Source organism: Gekko japonicus, unplaced genomic scaffold, assembly GCF_001447785.1.
Source record: "Gekko japonicus isolate JY-2015 unplaced genomic scaffold, Gekko_japonicus_V1.1 scaffold57, whole genome shotgun sequence".
Classification (NCBI taxonomy): Eukaryota; Metazoa; Chordata; class Lepidosauria; order Squamata; family Gekkonidae; genus Gekko; species Gekko japonicus.
The window spans coordinates 1,088,718-1,114,622 of NW_015160208.1; the positions used below are offsets into that span (position 1 = coordinate 1,088,718).

Below are 25,905 nucleotides of genomic sequence, written 5' to 3' on the forward strand. Positions count from 1 at the left end.
ATGTCTTATGCTGTGTACTTTGGGCTCTTTGCTGGCCTCCCAAGATGGCAAAATCCTCCCACCTGAGCACTGCGAAAGGCAACCACAATTAGATTCTCCCAAGCCATTTATGAGTTAGTCCATCCTCCAGCAAAAGCTGGTCTCTTCGTCTTTGCCCAGGACTTTACAGCATAGTGTATTTCCTGCTGGCAAGCAGAGGAAGCTGTGCAATTTAAAAATAACTGCACAGGACGGCCTCTGCTGGGGCCTATGTCCGTTCCCATTTGATTGCAGCCTTATGGGCTTCCCCTGGAGCTCCTGGGGCATTTTATCAGGAAGTCAAGACTGAGACAGGAATTCCACTTCCACTCCCCCAAAGCCAACAGAACAAAGACATATTGTCAAAGGGGCAAAAACCAGGATGTAGGAACTAATGTTTGAAAGGTCAGTCAGCCTTCCAGTTGGGTCAGCACAGAGGGAGACAGTAGCTCAGACAGGACAGATTCAAGTTGCTTTTTTGTTTAAAAACTTTGGCTACCCTTCTATCCATTATTGGGGGGATGTTACCACCTACTTATATCTTTGGCCCTCACTGCAGTACTCAAAAGGTATAAAGTCCCAGACCATGGATTGGTCTAAATCGTGGATTGACCATGATGCTAATAATGGAATGAGGGACAGGCAATGCTGTACTAGGTCCCAAGTGAGACAGGAAGGTTTTGGTAGTAAAATATTTTGTGAACCACAGCCTAATCCCTTGGTTGTCAGCTCACATTGAAATGTGGTCCTCAAAAATAACATGTTGTTTGTCTTATTTGTCCTTGGTGGCAAAAGAAGCTGGGGTATAGTTGTCGTTTACAAGGCATGGCTCAGTCTCCTCCCCATACTGAAGTGGTCCTCTCCCTCCATCCATGAATTTCTCCTGATTCTTCTCTGTCCACAGATGACAATCGCCACGGAGACTATGAGAGTGATGATGATGGTGGTGGTGGTGATGACTTGACCAGCGACACTAGCTCCACCCTTCATGTGAGAGTAAACCCTTCTGTGATTGGCCCCTCTCCCTCCTCAGTTGTGAAAATGGAAGCCAATCAGAAAGCAAAGAAGAAAAAGGAGAGACAGGGGTTACTAGGTAATGTTTCAAATACACCCAAGCTGGTTGAGAGTAGGCCACAAAAACCTTATAGAAAAATGGCTAGGGATGGTTGCAATGAGAAACCCCAGCTTTTTAAGGTACACTGGGATTTGTAAGGTCCAGATCTGCCATGCCACGCCAAACTGCAGCCCCCAAACAGAAGAGGCCCTCAGGTAAGCCAACGAGCTGCTAATGCGAGTGGATGTGGTTAGGGAGACCCAGGTTCAAATTCCTACTGTGCCATTAAGTTCTCTGGGTGCTCTTGGGCCATTCTCTCAGCCTATCTCACAGGGTTGTTGTGAGGATAAAATGGAGGAGGGGGAAATAATGTAAGCTGCCCTGAGCTCCTTGGAGGAAGCTGCAGGATAAAAATATACTAAATAAGGGATTGCATGAAATATGATTGGCATGTGCTTACTACTGTTATACAGACTATGTCAGAGACAGCCACTAGCTAAGACTTGGTCCCTTTCTTCATTGTTGTACTCTTCTGTGTCTACATAGGGCCCTGCAGAATCCCCAGTCCTGAAGGTCAAGTCAAAATCAAGCGTCGTCCTGTGAAGCCTGGTGTGGGGAGGTTAGAGAAGGTGCCGGTGTGCCGAGCAGGATCTTGTGAGGGTTCCAACAAGAAGAAGCTGAAGGCCAAAGTCAAAGAGCTGCACTGTGGGCCTGGGGCATCAACAACCAGCGGGGGGCTCTTCTCTGCCAGCCAGGCGAGGTCATTCACAGCCCGGGATGATGCAGGAAAGCTTAGCAACGAACGCCTTAAGAAAGCCACCCGCAAGAGCAAAGTGCTGCAGTCAGCCCTCAGGGTAAGCAGGGCCCATGAAATCCCCCTGATGGGGAGGGTTAGGCGAGATGCTGCTGTAACAGAACGGTGTTTTTGCCAGTTAGGCTGGTCCTTGTGGGTGCTAAGCATTGAGAAAAGATGGGTCTTTTCAGCACTGTGCTAGGAAGGTCCTCTGTAGTCCAGGGAGAATGTGTTAGCTGACTTCCTCTTTCGCCCTCCCCTTCCCCCCCTTGACAGAGAAAGAACGGGGCATTGGCACTCTCACCTCGCAATGCAAAGGCCATTTTGAGCAAGGGCAAGAAGCTGGCAAAAGTCAAGAGCAAAGTGGTCAGCAAGCAGGTAGGATCCAGAACTTTTTTTTTTTTTTGCAGTGTAGGGCATGGGCACCTTGGCACCAGCTACCATCTTAAAAAGGCAGAGGGTGTATGGATGTATAATCACAGGGGGTGGAAGAGCTGAAGGCTCCAGGGCCCTTCCTACTGCTGAGTATCTGTTTTGTTGGTATAGTTTCCTGGGTGAGGCAGAGAAGAGCTAAGAAGGCAGATGAACCCATCCCCTATTCATTCAGTCCCCCCCCCCCCCAAATTCCCATTAATGGGTGATGTAGCAAGAACCAGCGTGATGCAGTGGATTGACTTTGGACATGGGAGACCCTTGTTCAGTCCCTTCTCACCTTGGGCAAGTGTCTGTTTGTCATGTACTTGTATAGGGGCACACAATGTGAAACAGGAAACGTAGCTTTCTTTCCTTTCCCCACAGTGCAAAGGCCGGGCTGTCAGCCGGCTGATGGAGAGCTTTGCCATGGAGGATCACTTTGAGTTTGATGATAACAGCAGCTTCTCTGAAGAGGAGGAAGTGCCACCCATTGGTACAGAGCAAGACGTGACCGTGGGTGAGTCTGTTATTTATTTAGCATTTGGTGGGGGAACTGGGGCTAGTAAGGCTTGCTACGTGGCTTGGTGGTCCGAAGCAAGGACAGACAGCACAGAGGAGCAGCGGAAGGCAGTACTGGCAATGGTGGTGCAGGTGTTGCTGAAGCTAGATCTGCTATCGTGGTCAGTTTTAGGATACATGGCTACATACAATGGTAAACCCATTCTCCATCACACTGAGAATGATTCAAGCCTAGAACTGGTGCTCTCAGATGACTTTAGAGCTTGTGTAGATATTTTTTTTTTGTATGTTTCAAACACTGTGTTTTGAGAACTTTGCCAGCATAAAGAAGCAAAGGAAAATAGTGATCTGTGGGGTTCATGTCTTGGCCTTATGGTTGCAGCCCAGCCATGCAACATCCACAAAGAGGATCTCCAGGATGGACTGCGTGTGCTTATCCCCAAGGAGGACAGCTTGCTCTATGCTGGTAGTGTGAAGAGTCTGCAGCCACCAGACATGTAAGCACCCTCTTTCTCAAACATCAAGACAGACAAAGGATGTAGGCAGAGAGGGCAGTTTCTTCCAAGAGCAAATGGCAGCACTGCTGTTGCTCCTCTAATGCCATTATTTAGGAGAGGGAGTGGTTCCCCTTCTCTCATGCATACCATGCACCTTTCCTTTCCAAGCCTGACTTTCTGCTCTTCTCTACCTGCTGGCTATGGACAGTTGCAATCCTTACCCAAGTAGAGATTTAAATTTCCTTTACCTCCACAATTCCTACTGTGGCATTCACATGACCTAAGTTCACAGTGGTGGCCCATTGCCTCCACTGGGAAACAGAGTGGCAGGTGACTCTACCCAATCCTTGCCATCATGCATGACTATGTAGATCCAGTGGCATCTTCTTAACTAATCTGCACAAAAAGGGACCTCTGTCAAGACCAGGATTGAAAGTTTGATCTAGGAGACTTGCATTCAGATTCCACCTTGGCTATACAGTTGTCATGTGACCTGAACTGGCAGTGGTGGTGATGGGAGGGGAATGGGATTTCTCCTTTCCTGTTATTCCTCATAGGTCCCTCACTTGTATATCAGAATTAGCCAAGCTGAGTACTACTCCAGCTTTTCATCTATTTCAGCTGTGTAAAGCCTGCCATTGATTTGTCCCTCTCATAGCTACAGCATCGTCATTGAGGGAGAGCGAGGGAACCGGCAGAGGATCTACTCCCAGGAGCAGCTGCTACAAGAGGCGGTGAGTCCCCAAAGATCATGGCCTGGGATTAATGAAGTCTGCTTAGACAATCGAGGGTGGAGGAGCTGGGTTTTCAATACAGCTGGGAACAATAGCAAGGGATGTATTTGTGTATGAGGCACATACCTGCGAGGCTGGGACCAAAAAGGGCTAGGCCTCTGTAGTAATGTGCAAGGATAAGCTGACAAAAGACACAGGAGAGAAGCACTTTTGCTGTGACAAGCAAGGTACGATAGAGAGGCCCACACCTTCTGGATGCTGGGATACTTTGGATAGGATGTGGTGGGGCAAGGTGTATTTAGGTAAGAGTGCATCCGCAGGTTTTTAAGCTAGGGAATCAAGTGTGCTTGTGCAGAATATCAGACTGCCATAGTTGATCCTCTACCAGCTGCACATTGTGGAGTCTATATGGTTTTCATAGTCACTGCTGACTTCTTACTTTCAGTCCTGCAAAGACGGAGGACAATATAATAGCTGCCTTTCCCAGAGATGTTTCCCAGTGTCTAGTTGTGCAGTGCCCAGCTGGGTGTATGTGCAGCTGCTGTGAAAGCCTGCCCTGTATATGGTATGGCTATGCAGTTTTCCCACTTCCCAGATTCAGCAGAGCCCTTGGAAAAGCAGTTTAGCTGATGCCAGTGCTTTACTCAAGTCCATTCATCACAATGAGTACAGAATTTGAGCGAGCAGAGGTTCCCACATAGGAAGTGCCAAATTTGTGCTTATAATAAATCATATAAACCAAATCAATAAAATATATGCAGAATTGCTGATTTGGGGATAAAATTGCGGGTAGCAACTTTGGCTTACTCCAGACCAGATCTCTGGTGTTTATGCCATATTTACAGCTTGGGGAGCAGGACAGAATAGGTACAGTTTAGGCAGAACAGAAGAGTGGGACAACCTGATTGAATACAATGAAAGAGGGGCAGGTAGCCACATGGGTCACAGAAGTGCTGCCGTCTGAATCGTGGAGCATTTCCCCCCAGATCCTGCCTGTTCATTTTCAGATTTCATCTTGACGGTCATTGTATGATTCAAGACACAGAAAGACAGCTGCACTTTGCTTGGCAACCACTGTCCTCAATGTTTCTCTGTCTAGCTTAGAGCACAGTGGACCATCTGGCAACTAGAGCCTTTGGTTTCTTTCCAGGTTCTGGATGTGCGGCCCCAGTCAAGTCACAGCCTCCCTGCTGGCACTCGGGTCTGTGCTTACTGGAGCCAGAAGTCCCGTTGCCTCTACCCTGGGAATGTCATTCGAGGTGAGAGGGTCTGGCAAAGACGACCCAAGGTGCAATGAGCAACCTAGTCTCTGGGCTAGGCCTTCTCCCATGCCACCAGCAATGAAGCTGGCCTAAAATATGCTTCTCTGTCCCCAAGGGTAACACAGCCTCTGCTCCACAGGTTCCTCGAGCGATGAGGAGGACAATGCAGACTCGGTGCTGGTTGAGTTTGATGATGGGGACACAGGCCACATTGCTGTGTCCAACATCCGGCTGTTGCCATCGGACTTTAAAATCCAGTGTAAGTGTCCTTGGTAATGCAGGGCCATTCCATGCTTTTCGAGAAGAGTTTTTTGTCATTTTGTTGTTTCACTTTGTATTAAAAGGTCCAGAGTTACTATTATAGTGCAGATCCTTGTATTTACTGGTGCCTCTGCTAAGAAGTTACCTTGTGACAATCCATGAGTCCTGTGTATCTCTCCTGAGCCTTGTTCAGAATCCTTGTAAAGGTCCCTGCATCTCAGATCATAGTGGTCATTCCTTTGGCACAAAGAATATCTTGTTTTCTGTACTGCAGAGTGAGAGGAACCCTCTGTGACTGTGCATCTGGCTAACTGTGTGTGGGCACATGCACACTGGCAGAGGAATAAATATATGAGGCAAAGACAGATGGGCCACTGAGCTGTGATTTCAGTAGAGATCCTTAATAAGTACCACTGAGCTGTGATTTCAGTAGAGATCCTTAATAAGTATGACTAATATGACCGTTGTAGGAACTTGTATCTCACCCTGACTTCTCTTTGCTTCTGCAGGCACAGAGCCCTCACCTGCACTACTGGTCTCCACCTCCTGCCGTCGTAACAAGAGATCTTCCAGTGACATTCCCCATTCCAGTGAACCAGCACCAAGTCTGTGCACTGAGGGACGTGAGGGCTCTGAGCCAATCAAAAGCACTGGCAAGAAGGCTACCAACAAAGAAAAAGCTGGTGAGTCTCTCTCCTTCACCCCCCTCATTCACTTCCCAGGACGCTGAAGGTTTATTTCATTTTATCTTAACATCCCTGTGAGGCATGCTAGCCTGAGCACAGTGGACCACCCAGTGAGCTGTAGCTGCATCCTGTCCAACACTGTCCCCTTTGTCACAAGTCTTTGACGGGAAAAGGAGGGTCACCCTCTAACCCCAGATCATCCATTCTGGTCCTGAAGAACAGGCACGGTGGAGTAGTAGGCAGAGGTTAAAAAGCACGGGTGGAGAACTGGTGGTCAGAAATGGGTGTCAAAGCAACAGGAGGCCTTGGCTGTGGTTGATGCAAAACACGAATGTGATTGAAAGGTTCTACATCAAACCTTTTACTGCCCCGCATATTTATTTTACGGTAGGGCCGAGTGAATGTTCTCAAGGATCATTTTCAGATCAGAAGTAGTGATTTCAAATTGGGACACCCCTCCCAAGTCTCAATCTTTCCTTTTTCATGGTTGTTTGCTACACTTGGCGCTGACTGTTTGCTAATGTCACTGCATTCTCTGTACTGATCACGTTAGTGATCCTAGCTAACCGGCATCCATTCTTATAATGATTATTTCTACAGCCTTTTTTGCAATTATCTCTGCAACTCGCCAAAGTGGGAGACTTGAGATTTAACAAAGATTTATACAAAACAGGAGCTCTCAAATCAGCCCTAGTTGATGCGGGGGGGGGGGGTTGCCACATCATGAGGATAAGAACTGTTTGCAAATTGTGGGATGCTGGTGGGCTTTGCAACGGAAGGCTGTAAGTGCCCTTTGTGCCATCTTAAGAAGTGGCAGTTGCTATTCCCTGACTCTTCTTATTCACAGCTATTGGCAGGATTCTGCAGGAATCATTTGATAATATCTGAGTGCAGCGTTTACTAGGCTTGCCATCTACTTAACACCTGTCCCTTTTTTAATACCAATTTTTTTCTCTCCTCCCCTCACCTCTTTGGATGGCTGCAATTGTAGCATGGCCCAGGCTAGCTCAGTCTGATTAGATCTCAGAAGCTAAGTAGGGTCAGCCGTGATTAGCACTTGGATGGCAAACCACCAAGCACAAGTCCAAGGTTGCTACTTAGTGGCAGGCAACGGCAAACCACCTCTGTTCTTGCCTTGCCTTGAAAACCCTACAGGGTCACCCTAATTTAGGAGCATCCTGACAGCACTTTCCACTAGAGTAGTAGCACACTTTTGATGGTAGTCAGTAATGTTTTAATTTGCATGCCTGAATCAGCCTATGTGAAACAGCTGAGGTACCTTCCTCTCACAACTTTCTCAAGAAATGCAGCATCTTCAGCTTTGGGATTAAGTTGGGTGAAATCCAAGGCTAAGACAAAAATAAATATAAATAAATAAATAAACAAATGAATGAATATATAAAAATAAATATGACTCACTGAGGAGAGGGAGCAGGTTTAAAGTTGCAGACAGGGGAAGATGGGTAATCGGTACTGTCTGCCCTTGCTTGCTTATTTGACCAGATCCTGGTTACAAGTAGTAAAAACACAGTTGCAAGAAGATGACACAAGACATTTTTTGATCCTGTTATTTAGTAGAGCTGATAGACAATATTTATCTGACTCTGTCCTTTCCCACCAGGTAAATCTGACTTGTTGCACTCAAGTTCAAAAGCCCTGCCTGGAGATAACTTCCTGGGCCGTCGTGCCAGCCCTTTGTTGAGCTGGTCAGCTGTGGCCCAGAACAAGCGAAAGGCATCCAGCAAGAGCACAGCAATGCGACAGAACCTCTTCCAACTCAATGGCAGCAGCAAGAAGCTGCGGGCCAAAGAGGCACTCTTCCCCATGCACAGCATGGCAGCCCCTGTTTTTGGCAATGGCTTTGGCTCAGACTCATTCAGCCGCATTGCCAACTCCTACTCAGCTTTTGGAAGTGCTGGTCTTGTTCTGCCTAGTGCCCAGAAGCTCCTGCGTGCCAAGAAGGCTGAACGGTTGGATGCTGAACTGGGCAAGGGAGGACGTCGGAAAGTAGGCGGCGAGTATCTGATCAAGCTGGACCACGAAGGTGTGACGTCACCCAAGAACAAAAACTGCAAGGCCTTGCTGATGAGTGACAAGGACTTTGGGTCACTTTCAGGCCATGGCTACGCCCACCCTGCCTTGGAGATCAAGGAGAAAAAGAGTGCTTTGCCCATGGGGCTGGCATTACGCAAGTACACGGGTCAAACAGAGTATGGGCTGCACTGTGACAGTGACTGTCAGAGCTCCTACTCAGACATGGATGAAGACGAAGAGGTGGATGACCTAAGAGGCAGTGTCCCCTCCCGCTTCCTGACACGTCTTTCTGTCTCATCCTCTTCCTCTGGATCATCCACCTCCTCCAGCTCTGGCTCTGGCTCCACTTCTAGTCTCTGCTCATCTGATAATGAGGACTCGTCTTATAGCTCTGACGATGAGGACTCCACATTGCTTCTACAGACCTGTCTCACGCATCCTGTTCCAGCCCTGCTGGCTCAGTCCGAAGCCCTGCGTTCCAAGGGTGGCACTCTTCAGAGGTGCTTTGGTGCTGGTGCCAAGGGCAAGCTTAGGCGCAAGGAGGCCCTGAGCTTCTCTAAAGCCAAAGAGTTCTCCCGCCGGCAGCGGCTACCCTCGGTGGAAAACCGGCCAAAGATCTCTGCTTTCCTACCAGCACGCCAGCTCTGGAAGTGGTCTGGGAATCCCACTCAGGTATGGGAACCGGGAGTCAACCAGAACCTTTAGAGCTAACCTGTTTTAAGAAATATATGAATTCACTATATTAGACTATATGATGTGAATTAAAGATGTTTGAGTTTGTCTTTATTTTGGTAAACACTGCATTGTCAAAAAGAGGAGATTTTGAGCTTGAGCTGTTGTGATGAAGGGCCACAAGAGAGGAACAGCTAGTAAAGCTGGAAGGAAGTGATTCGTATGTGTGATTATTGACCCCAGTCTTTTTCTGAGTTTTGACAGAAGGACAGGCTAAAGCTAGGAGGTCTCCTCCCGTCTTCAGGCTCTTTTCCTGTGAACATCCTGAACGGAAAGATCCAATTTCCCTTTCTCTGTTTTGTGACAAAAGAGAAGTGAATTCCTGTTTTTCACATTGATTTCATCCTAGCTAATTAGAATGCTACTCCTGCAGTCCAATGTATGCTTGCTCAGAAGTAGGTCCCATTAATAACAAAAACATGCTGGTAAGGGGGAGAGGGGGCTGTGGTTCAGTGTAAGAGCCTCTGTTCTGTATGCAGAAGGCCCCACGTCCCCCCCCCCCCCCCAGCATTTCCAGTTAAAAAGGACCCAGGCAGTAGGTGATGTTAAGGATCTTGATCTGGGACTCTAGAGAGCCACTGCCAGTCTGAGTAGACAATACTGACTTTGATGGTCCAATGGTCTGATTTAATATAAGGCAGCTTCATGTTCAGTCTACGAAACAAAATGCCCCTTTCTCAGCTGGTGGTGAGGGAAGACTACTTCAACTCTCACAACATAGGGATTGAAGTTTGCTAGATGGTACGATTCCAGCCTATAGGCAGGCTGGAGCTGCTGTGTTGTAGTAACTGGCATGCAGTGAGATATTTTGCAAAGGAATTCTGCAACAATTGCTACATTCTGTAAGCATTCCTACCCAGATGGGATTTTAGCAGAGGCTTGTTAAGCGGCAGCCTCCCATAAATGGCAAGTGGGAGACAGCTTTTCCTGCAGTGGGTGGGGGGTGGGGATATCCAGCTCTGGTGGTACAATGGTGCCAGCGCTTCAGCCCTTTTTGTATTATTGTGGCCTGAAAGGCACCAGCTGTGTTCTGCATGTCTTATTCCCAGACGGCTGTCCATGTCAATAAGCCCCTTGTGGATACTAATACCTACAGAGGATATAAAAGCCATTTGGTAACTCCATTTGTGCTTTTTTGTTGGTTATCCTCTCTCAGGCCTCCTCAAGTAAAAACATCAGGGATTCGCTCTGGAGCAGAGGTTGCTTTTGCTACTTAGTGGCCCCCAGTTAAGCTCTGTCGCTATAGGTTCTGGAGTGCCTGTTGACATTCAGGGAGCTTTGTTGCCATGGTGACCCATCAGAATCCCTTGGGTAACTTCCTGGGGGCTTGCAGCAAGGAATAAGGAAGACCCTCTGTGTGTGTGTGAGTGAGATGCAGGCCACTGTTTACTAAACATTCTCTGTCCTTCCCCTGCAGCGCCGTGGCATGAAGGGGAAAGCACGGAAATTGTTCTACAAGGCGATTGTACGGGGCAAGGAGACGCTGCGCATCGGCGACTGCGCTGTCTTCCTGTCTGCTGGACGACCTCACTTGCCATACATTGGCCGCATTGAAAGCATGTGGGAATCCTGGGGCAGCAACATGGTTGTCAAGGTCAAATGGTTCTACCATCCAGAGGAGACCAAGCTGGGCAAGCGACACAGCGATGGCAAGGTGAGCAGCTAGGCCTGAAAGTGGGTGAGGCAAGCTTAGGAGCAGAGCTAGAGGGAGGGAGGAGAGGGGCTTAGGAGAGGGCAGAGTAGAGCAGTTAATGAGGAGATGGGTGGAGAGACAGATCCAAGATCCTCAGAGTATGGGGAGGAGCAAACTAGAGAGCTTCAGAAGGGTGCAGTAAGAGTTAACGTGTTGCTGCCCATCTCTGGTTTGAGGATGTGTCTGTAATAGACCTCTTCTCCTCCTCTGTAGGGGGCTCAGAGGACATAACAGGCCTTCAGAGCCTTGGCAGTGAGCTCTCCAAGCTCTGCTGTTCCTCTGCTACATGCACTGTTGTTTCTTCCACCTGCTGCGGTGTGTGCAATGTTAAGGAAATCTAGTAGCCATGAGCAATGGCCTCTGGGAAGGCTGGTCAAACATGTCTCACAGTTTCATTGGGTAATGCTGCCATAGTGGGAGGGAGTCAAGGAGAAGTTTTCGGGACAGTCTCATCTCACCCTCTGTACCTTGGTGTTAACTTTAAGCTGGAATGTGGTAGACTTTCACTATGCTGAGTTCGTGCAGGCTGGCAGGCCTTTACAGGGGCCTTGTCCTCTAGTGCTGGGGCCCAGGTTTCATCTCAGCCCTTTTATTGTTAATCACAATGCCTGGGTCCCATTCTGATCTTTGCCCTTCCCGCAGAATGCCCTGTACCAGTCGTGCCATGAAGATGAGAATGATGTCCAGACCATATCACACAAATGCCAGGTGGTTGAACGTGAACACTATGAGCAGCTCACCCGCAGCAAGAAATACCAGGACCGGCAAGACCTCTACTACCTGGCAGGGAGTTATGACCCGACTACAGGCCGGCTTGTGACTGCAGATGGTGTGCCCATCCTGTGCTGAAACTGCGGGACGCAACCACTGCTCCAGGGCCGGGAGATGGCCGGGGGAGGCAGAAGGGCCAAGGGGACAGTAGAAGGGTCCAGTCGCCTCACACTCCTTCCTGGCAGTCAGATGCAAGGCCCTGAAATATGCAAGGTGCCCGGCTTTGCCATGCCCGGGGTTGCAGGCTGATCCCGGTTTCCAACACAGCTCTGTACAGATTTGAATCCAAGCCATACTTTCCCTAGTACCTCTGACTGTTTGCCACAGGCCAAACACAAATCAGGTTACCGCTCTATTTATTTTGTGTGTAAATAATGTATTTCTGATGGGAAGTTTTATGGAAATGAAACAAACAAGACAGAAAAGGCAGGTTTTAGGGGGCGGGAAGGGAGGGCTATTTGATGGGTTTTATTTTGTGTTCAATGCACTGTTTTCCTCCCAGCTTAGCTGGGGGTGTGGACGCCAGGCAAGCGTGTAAATACAGAAGGGGGCACTTGAATGATATGGCAGTGCAGCCTCCAAAAGGCTATGCTGACCTCCTCACAGGACTGTGTACTATAGACTCTCCTCACCCCTCCCCTCCTACCCTTTTTTATTGTTATTATTATTAATTATTATTATTATTGTTATTCTAATGATAATTATTCTGATAATGTCTGCGGATGTTAATATGCTCCTGTTAAAGAGAAGATTATATATATTATTATAAAATCAGGATTTTGAAGTCTGGTCTTCACGGGGGAGGATGGGGCCGGGATAACTGGAACTTTGAAAATGCCATTTCCCATAAGGAATATCTCGAGGTAGATCGCACTGGAGTGGTTGAACAGGATATCCAAGACCACATGCATCCACTTGTGGGTGTACATCACATCAAGAAGATACGTACAGAATATGTTTCTGGGGTCTTGGGGCCCATTGTACACTAGTGGGCTCCCTGGTGGGAATAAATTATATCTTACACTGCCTAAAGCTATGAGTACAGATGCAGAGAGGGGGCTAAAGGTGATAATGTCTTTGTGTGAGTGGAACTGAAAGCTGCGATTATGCCTCAAAGAATTTCTAAGGACCTCTCCAACCACGGTAGATGGATAGAACAAACGCAGATGGATCTCACAGTTGAGATGTCTAAAGCAATGGAAATCCTTTTTCTAAAGTGTTTTTGAGGGATGTTTCCTATAAAAATTGTACCAGTCAACCCACACAGAGTGGCTTGCCCAAGCTGAATGCCGGCCACTAGCTAGGTATTGTGACTTATTTATTTATTATTTTCAATTTATATCCCACCTTTCCTGCACAGGCAGGCTCAGGGCGGCGTACAACAGGTTAAAATACAATAAAACAGGGATGCATAAATGCAATACTATAAAATTCACATACGCAAACAATATACATACAAAGTGTAGTTAAGTGCAGACTTGACAGGTGCTCTACAACCCACAGTTTTGCAATCCCGGAAGGCAGCCAAAATACGTTTACAGAGCCCCTGATGGACTACCCTACATGGCTGATAGGTGTTTTCAGTTTGATGAGTCACATGCTACCTACCAGGCACAGGGATCCCTAAACAGGGTGCAAAACACAGGAGTCAGAGCTTGCATGTAACATATAGATTATGTCCATTTAATCTAACTTCCATTCTTCTCCTAATAGATGGTACTTATGCCATTTGCCTTGTATATGGAGCTGAATGTCCCACATGTGAAATGCAAAGTTTATACAGTAGCATGTAGGGGGTTAGCTTTGCTGGAGTGAGATCTTTTTGTATGCCGTCATATTTTTGTTAATCTAATTTTGTGAATCCAACTGCCTTGAAATGGTACAGAAGGGTCTTCTCCCCCCGCCTTTGACTAGCACTAGTGATTGCTGGAAACTTCAACTCTTTCTAACAGAGTGAACATTGAGAAGGCTTGCCTTGCTTCTGCAGGCTCGATGCAATGCTTGCCACCTTTCTGGCTTCAACTTAATGAAAATGCTTCAAACGTAATTTTCTGAGCCTTTTCTCAAACAGTGTTATCCAATTCAAAAAGACCTGATCAGGAACAAAATTCTAGACCTTTTGGAATTCCTTCACAACAGGGGTTGCAAAGGAACCTCACATCAGGTATTGTATAGCAGAGCCCTTTTCACCATCATAATGAACTCTGCAGGCAGGAAATGGATTTTTTTGTCATGTGCATGAGAGGAGATTTCTAATGTGGCTCTAGCCAGTGTTCACCTCCTGGGTCTTCCAGCTGGTGTCTAGCTGTGATTCAAACCCCTTAAGATCAGCCACTGAAGAAGTTTATTCTTAGCTGCCATTATCTCAGTGTACAGAGAACAGCTCAAAAGAAACGTGCTCTGGTAAATCTCTGTATCCCCTTAAAGAAGAGGTTCACCTGTTGAATGTCTGTCGCAGACAGCTATTAGTAGCTATTAAAAGATACAGGAGCCTTACCAGAAAAAAATAGCAATCTTAGTGTAAGGAGGGGAAATCTCTTCCCTCTACCAAAATGTGAACCCTTGTATTAGCACATCCTGTGTTTTTAGATCCAGCATTTTCACATTTCTTAAATTTAGGACCTAAAATTGCTTTTGTTTATAGCAATTGCTTGTGTTGGTGGTTGTAGGGATCACAAGTAAAAGACCTCAGTTCAGGGTGACCTGACCAGCCTCGGGGGGGGGGGGGGGGGGGGCTGAAGTTCTGGAATTACAATTTACCTCCAGCCTAAAGAGCTCAGTTTCCCTGGAGGGAACAGCAGCTTCAGTGGGTAGACTCTATGGCAGGGGCATCAAACGTAAGGCCCGGGGGCTGGATCCAGCCCGTCCAGGGTTCTTATGTGGCCCACAAGCAACTGATGCAAGGGAGGGAGTGCTGGTGGGGAGTGGGCAGAGCCACTCCGTTATGGCTTCAGCACAGCGGAACAACCTCGCCTGCAGCAGTCAAGCATCGTGGGAGCATCTGCCCAGCATTGCACTGCTGCTTCTCCAGTACACCTCTGTGGGTTTTCCTCTGCACCCCCCCTCCCACCCCAGGGGGCCTTGCAGTGAGGACACACCAACTCAGAGCTTACCAGCTGCTGTCCTTTATACAGTTTCTATCTCCAGTACCTGGCATTACGTTTTATGGCACACATGGCCCAGGTCTGACAAAGAGACATTTATGTCAGATCCGGCCCTCGTAACAAATGAGTTTGACACCCCAGGGAATCACATTCCCATTGAACTCCCTTCCCAGTGTCTGCCCTCCCCAGGCTCTGCCCCCAAATCTCCAGAAATTTCCAAGCTAGGGTTGGCCACCCTACCTCCTCTGCAGTAAGCAATCTTTACAGTACAACCCTACCCAGAGTTACTCCTATGCAGACATGGAATGGCATTGTGAGTTTAGACTAGAGTAACTCTTCACAGGATTGCACTGCTAGCTCCTTCTCTTAAAAAAGCACTTCCCATCCACATTGCCATTCTCTTTGTAAACAGAATGGGGCAAGCCAAAGTTTCCTGTTCAGTGAAGTTTTTTTTTTCTGAGCTGTTTGGTTGCAGTTCCAACTAATGATGAATTCAGAGGACCAGGTTCCACGTTGCACATTTATTTGCACTACGATTCCCCTGAAACAGGGTTGTGTGAAGGTTTTCAGCTATGTGACCATCCTCTTTTCTGATAACTAACTTACTGAAAGCACAATAGCCTTGGAGCTGGTCATATGTCAGATGCCTTCACATGACACAGTTCAGATTATATATCTTGGGGATTATAGAATAGTAATTTTGGGAGCCAGCCAAGAATAGATACTTACCCACTTTGATACAAGCCCCTGCCTGTGGCTTGATTTATGCAGGCTTTAAAAAAATATTCTACTGCCATTCAGTTGGTGGTGTTTCTCACTTCCACCTTGAAATTCCTTACTATCTCAGTTCTGAAAAACCCCTCTTAACTTGGTTTTAGTTCATCCAAAAACCCTAGTGCCCATGAGAATGGGGGAAAGAGAAGAGCAGCCATCAAGTAAGGGGCAGGTTCAGCAACGTGAAAACGCAGAGTATTCTGACTATGATTGCCCCATTACCCACCCAAGGAAGCTATGTCAGGATCTTAGGTGTTTGACACAAGTAAGCAGAAAGACAAATGCCCCAAGCCAGTAAGCCTCTAGCTCCTGTAGGCCTAGCACAAAAGCAGAGTTTCAAAATGGCTGTCTATCTAGGCTTGCCAGATTACAAACCCAAAATCCTGCCTAGAGCATTTCAAGGCAAGGGTAGACAAAACCCACCTCTGTACCAACCTCCAGCTTTGCTTCTCCAGCAGACCCTTTGCCCGAATCTCTTCTGCTGCCCCAATGTACTGTTGCAAACACTCCAGCTTTACGTCTCAGACTGAGGAGGAAAATGGACAAGACAACAAGAGAAGAAACTGGGAGGCATAGCAGGCAGGTATCATCCGCTCCACTGCAGTGGTTTAAGGGAAAGGCAGAATCTCTGCCACCCTCTTTGCACAGCACTGATATTGCCAAGATTAGGAAAAGTCCTTCAAGACAAATGGGAGGGGCCATGGATTTCTGGGATGAAACCCAGAGAACTGTATCATAGGTCATGGCCACACTGGTGGTTTGGTGCGATATAGTGCCACCTCTAATTGAACCAGTTGAAAGTGTTGCGGGGCATATCAGCCACACAGCATACCCTCCTGAGGGTTACCCATGGAGACATCCTGTGGTAAAGCATCCACATTATTGCAGCACCTCAGCCACAGAGCGCACTGCCCAAAAAATCTCAAAATTCATGTGTGTGCATAAGTGCGCACATGGGCAATTTTTTAAAAAACCTCCCTAACGGCAGAACAGATCTGCAGGTTCAGACTGACAAATCCGTTCTGCATGTGCTCCCCTGGGTTCAGACATCCAGCCATGCGCAATGACTGCGTGGGGAACAAAAAAACCCACACTTTTTAACCCGACTCCAAGTTGTCCTATGACGGGATAAGTATGGCTGGGGAATCATTGACAGATGTGGCTGTCTGACTGCGCCCATTTGATCCGGAGGGGAGGAGTGGCTGTGTCGGGCCAAACTGCCCGTGTGATCATGGCCATAGTTTGTGCAGCAACCCCGGAGTCTCTTGTTCACTCTTTTTTTTGGCTGTCTCCTTTTTTTTTTGGGGGGGGGGGGGTCTGCACATCTTTACCACTTTCTGTGTGACACAGCTGGTTGGTCTCCTGTTCCCTATGACATACAGGATACAGGAGGGCAGACAAATCAGCTCAGAAAGGAACAGGCAGGAGAAGCTGTGATGCCGGCTTTTCTAGCTGAATCAGTAAGCTACACTGTGAACCTCTTCACACACATGCCCACTGGTGCAGGAGCTCTCTCAACACATGTTTGGCGGTGGATTGCCTTTCTGTGTGTGGCAGGGTTGTTATGGCCACCTTCTTGTCAGTATCAGATATTTTCTCCATATCTGCATTTCCACACATATCTGCTTTTTTAATTTGTCATGGTGCTGTTAAAAAATATAAGAGCCCTACCAGAAAAAAGCTGGCAATCTTACCATTCTGGTCATGGGAAAGATGCCAACAGCAGACACACAGAGAGTTTGGTTGCTTTCTGTAGCAGACAGTTTTCTCCTGCACAAGGGAGAGAACAGGCCAGTCCTGATCTACTCTAGACTATTAAACACCTAGAGAGGTACTGCTGGCTATTCTTTCAGGTCTGGGGAAGTGGCTACAGTTCCCAGCAGGCTAAAACAACACAATTGGTGCAGTGATCAAGACAAATGAGGCCTCTTGTAAGCAAGGTGGAGGCAGTTGAATAACGGCAGCAGCAAGCAACCCAGATCAATAAAAAGGACATTTCATCAGGTAGCAGTGACAAGAGGGGCTGGTGGCAATTAGTTTTTAATATTGCAAAGCAATTGGGAATGAGGTAGGCTTAATTATTCACACAGGAAAGCACCGGTGCCTGCCCCTAACAAGGCAGGAAGAATCTGACAACACGAGCTTCCTCAGTTTTCCTCAAAAGTCCCAGACTGGGTGGTGCAGCTTCCAGGCCAGCAGGTAAGAGAGTTCTCATATCAGGTAGGTACAGTTATCATAACCAGAAAGTGACTTCTATTTAGATCTCATTCTGCAAGATCAAGCAGCTGTTGAAGGTACCATTTTTCTGGCCATATTGGTTGTTTGCTGTACATTGCTCACACAAAGTATGGGTTAGCATTAGGTACAAAGTTCAGTAAGCATTGGGCAGAAATTATTTTTTCTTTTCATATAAAAAAGCTTACACCACCCAGACAACTCCCCATGTAGACATCTTTATGATGTCCAGTTCTGTTTGTGGCAGCTACTCCACACAAATAGCTCAGTATGAGCCGCAAAATGCAGTGCAGTCTAGTTTAAAAGAGCTGCTGAAGTACCACTTGCACTGGGCCTTTTCCAGACCTCTTAAAGAAACAGAAGCCTTGTATCTTTTGGAATAAGAAAATATTCATATGAAATATTCATTCAAGACCCCAGATTGTGGGGAATTTATTACAATAGTACCCAACCTACCCCTTTAGAACAAGTCCTTTAGAGGAGACCAAAAAGAATTAAAACAGCCATAGAGATAGCTCTTGTTCCAACAATTGCACTTACACATCTATCTCCAACTGTTCTCCAGAAAAGATTTTGGCTAAATCAAAAAACAAAAGCCATATAAGACCTTTTATAAAGGCCAACCAAAATAATGCTATATAGTGTGCAAGCTTTCAAGTTTTCCAGAAGCTTTCATCAGGCTGGATGTTAGAACACACGAAACAGAGCATGGCCCATGGGCACACACATACCTTTTTTGTTTTGAACACCAAGCCTAATGAGTTCAAAAGCTTGCATAAATAAGTTGTGCTATTTTGATTGGTCTTAATAAAAGGTATTACATGGCCTTGTTTGGGGACTTTGCTATGGACCAAAAAGGCTACATACTCCTCACCCCCCCAGCATTTAGGTCGTTAATTCTGTTTCAGTCACACAGGATACACTTCTTCCTTGCCTGCATGTTCTGCTTATCTGCTGGTCTAAGAGGCTTAGAGAAACTTCAATATTTTGAATCAACAACACTGAAATAGGATAGGACAACTATGGAGAAGGGATCTCAGTTGCTTTCTGGGGACCAGCCTGAAAGATAATTGCTAAAGTGATGCACTTAACTTTAATGAGTCATTTTAAATCTTGCAGTTTTTTGCCTGGGCTTCATAACAGTTTCAAGACAGACATACAACAGGTGGGGGTAATCCTGCTGAAGAAAGATTCCACTGTTGAATTGATTTCTGTTTCCTACGTGCTAAAGGCACAATAACCCACCTTCTCTCCCATAATGCTGAATTCCCGAACAATTGGGTCTCAAGGTTCATGTACATGACAGTCCTCTTTGGTGACTGTTGCTTCCCACCCCCTGCCCTTAGTAGTGGCTCCCAGCTCTTGAGGACTAGATAATCGAACTAATTTTACAACAAGCAGAAAAGTCAGCCCTGAGTTTGTTGTCAAAAAGTCAAGCACCTTTTGCTTCCAGAGTTCAAAATAAAAAGTAGGAAACAACCTTTGCACTCTGTTCTTTGAATCTGGCTTGCTGAGAAGAGAGTATATCAGCCAGCAAGGGCAAAGAGGGGAACTGTTAGAACAACTACTTGTTGATGGACCAATCAATAAGCATTGCAGTGGGGATGCAGGCAGTGAAAGCAAGTGAGAGCTTTCTTAAGGTCTCTTGACAAGAGCTGTTACAGGGTATAGGTCAAGACCTTCAGGAGATAATACTCCAGCACGCCATCAAGGTCTGGTTATCGACCCCTAGGTGGGGCCTGGAGTTTTCCCAGAATTATAATTCATCTCCAGAGTTCAGGTAACAGTTCCCCTAGACTTTTAAGGTGAGACTCTGCAGCATTACATCCTTCTCAACCTCCATCCTCCCCAGGAACTTCCCAAGCTGGAGTTAGTACCCTCCTAGAGCTGGCCGATGATTAAATGCATCTGTAAGCACTGAGCAGCAAATGCTGCTGCATGAAAACCTGCGCCATACCTATTTCCTGCATCAGCTTGGATGGTATACATGCATTTTTAAACATCTACCCATGGGTGCCTGGAAACCTGAGAGGACCACAGTTTCTGGATGCCTGTGCACTTAGGCATGTAATTCACCCTGCTTGGGAAATGACAGCAATATGTTACATGTATTTGTTGCAAATATACATATAGGCTCCGGTCACATGGGAGACTTTGGCCCGGGAGAGGGACGGATCGGGGGCGCAGCAAACGGGCGCGATCTCACCGCAACATCTGGGAAGCGGCGCGCATCCGTCCCTAAACCCAGAAAACCCGCTGCAAAAAAGAACCTCCTACAGAGGAGGACTTACCTGAAGCACCACTGCAAGCGTGGCCGTGGGATCGCCGCTGCGCCCGTCGTCCGGATCAATCCAGGCTCCCCGCCGAACTGTGCATACGCACACATGCGCAGTTCAGCTGTCGCGCTCTTTCTTCAGTGGCTTCCCCCCGTCATCTGATCGTGCCGGGGAGGAAGTGCGTGGCGGCTCAGGGGATCTATGTGATCCCGCCGCCATGTCTCTCTTTTGGTGCGGCTTTAGAAAGCCGCACTTTGCCCGTGCTATTCCCCCCCACCCCTGTGTGGCAGGGGCCATAGTTGCCTTAATTTTGCTGCCAAGGACAGCATTTGGGAGAAGCAGATAAACAGGTTATCACCACGTAAGTACTTAGGAGGGGGTCGGTGTCCTTTTTGGTCACATGACCAAGAAATGGTCACATGACAGGCACAGCTATCGAGAACCACTGCAGGCCTTTGGAAAATGATTCTCTCTGGTCCCCTGCTCACACTTTTAAGAAATAAATAAAAATAAATATTATGTCCCTTAATGAGACAGAGGTAGCAAGGGGATCACTGCTTGGTAGGATTATAGGAATGACATTGGTGAAGACCATCTTATTGTACGAGGGGGGGAATTAATATTTTGCCTAGGTCCTGAAATTCCAAATACTGAGTCATTCAACATACACCAACCACAGATGTGACTTTCTGGGCATTGGTTATTTAGATCACCAAGCAGAGATCCAGGGGTCATTTCGTAGAAAAAGAGGCACAGGAGCTCATTAGCATAACTTATTTGCATATCTTATTTGCATATACCACACCTTCTGACATCACCGGAAGTGTGTCAGAAGGCAACACCCTCCCCTCAGGCTCCACTGGACTGTTTGGGATTGCTAGCTATTGGGGGGAGGGGACGCACAGATCTGCCCTCACAGAGGAGGAAGAGCTTGTACCTGAAGGCAGGATGGGGGGGGGCTCTGCAACTTACCTGGCTGCTTCTTGCTCCTTGTGGCCTGAATGAGGGCTGCTGGGAACAGGAGGTGGGGCTTGTTGCATGTGCCCGCCCCCTGGGCTCTTTACTGCCGGAGTTCCGCTCCTGTGTGCTCCCATAGGAAATGACCCCTGCAGAGATCTATCATTTGTTACAACCCTATAAACCTCTGGTGTAATGAACAGAAATTCCAGGTTCTAGTGATGAATACTGTGTGTGAAGAATGTAGATCACAGCCCAATATAGAAGGGAAGGTGATGGAAATAAGATGTAGGAACAAGAAATTAAAAATTAAGGAATGATGCTGTGGGAAAGTGTAGGGTAGCAGACCACATTTTCCACATCTGTGGAAGCAAAAAAGGCAAATTTAGAGTGAGAAATTACTGAGAAAGAGACTGAAAATAAAACAACAAGTATCACAATGAGGAATGCTTTCAAAAAACACAAGTGGAGAATGTTATGTTGTAACCTGCTTAGATTTTAAGAAAATCTGTGAATGTTAATAAGGCATGACAAGCATTTGATTTACTGATCACACAAATGCTCATCGTTTTTGACCTCTAAGACCTGTGGTGTTTTGTGTAGCCCAACTGTTACGGTTAAAAATGACAATTATTTACACCCTCATTTAGACTAACCATTGAGAAGCTTAGTGGGACGAAGGGGGTAAGACATTTAGGGATAAGCAAGGTCCTTAAATGTCTAGGATGAGCTAAGAATTTAAATCCTTCTTTGTCACAGAGTGATGATGACTTTCCCTTACCCTGCCTTTTGCAAGTTTGCAACTATCTAAGAGAGGATGTACATGCATGCACGCACATGTATGTAGGAAGGAATCCAAGGACCTGCTGATCTTGAGATGCAAGAATTTAAGTGGCACCTGGAGGGAATTACGCAGAAATGGCCCACCTCCTTGCAGACCTTTTGTAGAACAAATTCTTGTGGTTAGCCAGTGCAATTGCTGCAAATTATACAAGCGGCATGGAGTTTGTTCCAGTGGGAGTGTACAGTTGGCTCATGCAGAGCTAATTTGACACAGCATGACTGTGTGTGTGCGAGAGAGAGAGAGAGAGAGAGAGAGGGAGAGAACACACAAACTGTTCATCTGGATTTTACTCATGGCCGGGAGGATAAAGCAATGAAGAGAAGCCAGTTTTCTGGAGTCCTGGAAAGCGCAGCACCGTTGTCGACAAAAACAAAACTGCTTCTGTACATTCTGTTGCTGTCAGTTTGCTACTGTGTGTGAGCCACAGTTAAAACAGCAAGTATGAGGCCTTTCAAAGAGTTCAATGCATCTTGGAGAGGTTTGTCCATGTGGATTTGATCTGCAAGCAGGTGGCTGGTGGGTGGGGGGGAGGTATAATTCCCAAACAAGGCCCAGATGAAACACATTATTATTTATGAGTTGTTTTACAGTAGCATCCAAAATCACGAGTCCAAATCGTCAGACTATAAAGAGTTGTGCTATTTTTCTGTTGGCAGAGAAAAAGGTAAGAAGAATTATCTCTCCCCACTGCCCTATCTAGTTCCTAAAGGGCGAACATGGCAGTGTGACTATTTCAGTGCTTTGAACATAAAGTAGAAAAAGAACCAAGAATCCAGAGGGTGGGAGGGAAATAATATTGGGTCAACCAATATAGCCATTATTGTTCCAAGTGGCCTCTGCTTCCCTCAGCACCTCAGTTGCTCCTTTCAATATATCCCAAACAGCCATGCCTCAGTCAAGCCTGGGAAATAAAGTCACATGGTGCTTGGCTTCAGATACATTAAAAAGAGTAAGATGCGGAGGGGGGAGATTCCTGGCCAGTACCAGCTCCCTGCCTAACAAGGTAGCAGCTGGCAGCATCAGCCCAACCCACACAGTAAACTGGGGGGAAAAGAGGAGGGGTCATGGGCTGGCTCCATGGTAGAGCATCTGTTTTCTATACAGAACATTACAGGTTCAGTCCCCAGCATCTCCAGTAAAAAGGATTGTGTGATGTAAAAAGTCCTCTCTGCCTGAGTCCCTGGAGACCCAAAAATGCATGTGTGTATGTGGGAACTGAAAAATAAAGGGAAACTGAGGTAATAGCAACAATAATTAATACAAAGTTTTGCAAACTGTATATGGGTGTATATATACACGTATACACATACTTATATGCTTTCTTAATTGTTGACCATCATATCTTTATTAGTCACACAAAATGGCTAGCTTCCCAGGCACCCAATATTCTACACTGGAAAGTGATGCTAGCTGTACCCTACCTCACATAGAGTGGTCATGGAAACCAATCTGCCCCCCTGCATTAGCAAAATGGCAAGCAGTGAACTTTGAGCGGTGACACAGTCCCAGGCATTTTCAGGCAGCAGTGGTCTTCATGATTCTGGGGCCCTGGGAAAATGTCCAGGATTGGGCCCCAGAATCACCAAGCATGGGCAGCCCCCATTTGACAGGGGTTGGATGTATCAGTGGAAGGTGGCTGCTTGAGCCCTGGTTGGAGCAGGAGCAAGTGGCTGTTGCTGTAAGTAGGCCACCTTGATCCCTGGACGTCACCAGGCAGTGTCACAGATGCGATTACATCACCCAGAAGTGACGTCATTGTGTCAGGGACAACACTCTAGTTTTTGAGCAAACTCTATGGTTTTGAAGGCAAAAAAAACAGAGTTTTGCCTAAAAACTAGAGCATCACCCCCTTGATGTCCCAAATGAGATGACATCACTTCCAGGTGATATCATTGCACCACGCACAGAAGATCCCATAAAGGACCCAGGAGCCCCAAGCTGGATGGAACGTAGCACCTGGCAACCCTACTTCACAAGGTGTCTTGAAGCTGTTTTGAGTAAAGGCGTATAAAAACCAAATCTTCTTCTTCACCTCCTGTGGCAGCCATTTTGTCACTGCACACACACACACACACACACACACACACACCATGTCAGAATTCCAAAGGTGGCTGCAGGCTCAAAAAGGTTGGGGACCGCTGATCTAAGTATTTACCATGCATAGAAAAAGAGAAATCAGGTTCAGTGCATTAACTACCTCAACTTCCATATTTCTAGCAGCTAACAAGAGCCTTGTGGTATTAATGCTATTGTGTAACTTCCTGTTGGTAGAGATTTTAAGAGAACAGCACATGTTTCATAAATGACCAATAAATGGAAGAAGGCCCTTAGCCAGAAACTGTATGGTGAGGGAGCAAGACTACACTGAGGGGGATAACATTCTGACATCTTCATGATCCTAAACCTCAGTATCACTTGGTCAGGCTTGGCAATGTCATGGGTAGGTGTCCAGTGATATCATGGGGAAATACATGGTAATGTCACATTGACTAGCAGTACTAATAATAGTTCCATACACTAGTACGTATTATACCACACAAGAGGGAGAACCATGAAGACCCCTACTGGTCCTCTGCCCTACACTATCTCTGCTTTCCCTCCCCCTTATAGCCCTTGCAGCTTCTCCCCTCTCACTGCTTCCTTCCCTCCCTCCCGCCTGCCCCCAGCCCCCTTTTGCACCATTTCTCTTTCCTCCCTCCACTTTGACTTTGCTTCCTCCCCCCTTATTTCTTGTCTTTCTTGCCTGCCCATATCTCACTCCCAGCTTATGTCAAGTTGAAAAAAAAACTACAGCAGCAATCTTGGATTATGTAGACAATCACAGACAATCCAAAATGGCTACCAAGATCACTTGAGGTAATCACTTGACATATCAGCAATAAATTATCTTTTACCTCTCAATTTTTTCTACAAACTTGGCCATTCCTGCAGATGTTTAGAACCATCTCCCCTTGAGGACCCAGTGCCAAAGGGGCAGGGAGATGGCTAGGCAAAGCCACAACACATGCAAGAAACAACAGACACCTTGTTGGAGAATGGCCACAACTTTTATTGGTTACACCTTGGTGTAGTAGAGGGGCAATGGCTCCTGACATCGTTCAGCTCTCCTGCTGGCCAATGAACAGACACACCTAGGCTGCCTGCTGTTGGATACTGTGGGATGGCAGGATGCAGAATTCCACATGGGTGCAAGTCACTGTGTGGCTTTCCTGCAACTTGAGCATGAGCATGCCCTGACAGCCCCTGAGAGGGGCTTGTCCCCTGTAAGCCCTCACCCCAAAATTCTTTAAGGGGATCCCCAGAGATGGGGGGAAACTGGCAGGCAGACTGTGTGTCCCCTGAAAATGGATCTTGCCTCATGCTACCCCCAGAATGCAGTTGTGACAGAAAAAAAGGAATAATGCAACAATGCACTGGGCAGACAACACCCAATGCAAAACACATGCATAACTACCCCAGATAATGGGAGGGGATGGGTGGGGAAAGCCATGAGGCCAACTGAACTCAGTGGTACGGCAGGGCCCTTTTAAACTCAGTTGAGTGGACCAGAGGGAAGACTCCCTCCCCATGGTCCACCCATCTGAGCCCTGTGCCTGGCCATGCCAAGCCATGCCGGATTGTCCAAGCTGGGAGTGGGAAGAAGATGCAGTGGACTCATGCTGCTGCAGAGAAACAGGTAACACCACACAGCTGTACTGTCGGCCACAGATAGCCAGGCCACCCACATCACTCCCTGCCCCCATGGCTCCACAAACAGGAACCCAGGAGAGTCTGGGGACCCTTGCTTTCTGTACCTGACCCTATGGTACAGATTTTTTGATCCACACTCTGAGTCCAGATTCAGAATTAGAAAGAAAGGTTACACTTGGAAAGGTATATAGTCACAATCATGTTGCTTGGAAGAGACAGACTATTCACCAGACTAAAAAATAACATGGAAATTAACTATGTGCTAAATAAAAAACATAGCTGAAGTGCTAGTGCCAATTATTGCCTCCCATCTCCAATTTATATGTTCAGTTGTTACTATAGCCAGATATGCATAGAAGTGGTAAAACAAGTTATGTATCTACTAGCCGTAAAGCCCGTTGAGGAGGAAGACAACGGGCCCTAGAAAGGTAAGATGGGTGGGTGGGCCATGGGTTGGGGGGGGGGAAAGCCGGCGGACGGGACCTCCAGGTGCTGTTCTCTGGCCTGGAGTGGGGGGGGCGGTAGTTCGCCGGCCTGGAGTGGATGGTTGGGGGGGG

At 47.0% G+C, this 25,905-nt stretch overlaps 1 protein-coding gene across 1 annotated transcript in view; it reads left to right on the plus strand.

Moving 5' to 3' along the window:
• BAHCC1 (BAH domain and coiled-coil containing 1) overlaps nucleotides 1-12,110 on the plus strand; it is a 57,120-nt gene extending 45,010 nt beyond the window's left edge. The window contains exons 15-26 of the mRNA XM_015408610.1: nucleotides 923-1,111; nucleotides 1,619-1,926; nucleotides 2,142-2,243; nucleotides 2,664-2,796; nucleotides 3,181-3,295; nucleotides 3,954-4,029; nucleotides 5,180-5,288; nucleotides 5,431-5,550; nucleotides 6,062-6,235; nucleotides 7,860-8,944; nucleotides 10,422-10,658; nucleotides 11,340-12,110. Coding sequence (XP_015264096.1) covers nucleotides 923-1,111; nucleotides 1,619-1,926; nucleotides 2,142-2,243; nucleotides 2,664-2,796; nucleotides 3,181-3,295; nucleotides 3,954-4,029; nucleotides 5,180-5,288; nucleotides 5,431-5,550; nucleotides 6,062-6,235; nucleotides 7,860-8,944; nucleotides 10,422-10,658; nucleotides 11,340-11,546 — 2,855 coding nt within the window. The 3' untranslated portion in view covers nucleotides 11,547-12,110. The remainder of the gene's footprint in view (nucleotides 1-922; nucleotides 1,112-1,618; nucleotides 1,927-2,141; nucleotides 2,244-2,663; nucleotides 2,797-3,180; nucleotides 3,296-3,953; nucleotides 4,030-5,179; nucleotides 5,289-5,430; nucleotides 5,551-6,061; nucleotides 6,236-7,859; nucleotides 8,945-10,421; nucleotides 10,659-11,339) is intronic.
• Nucleotides 12,111-25,905: the final 13,795 nt, after the last annotated feature.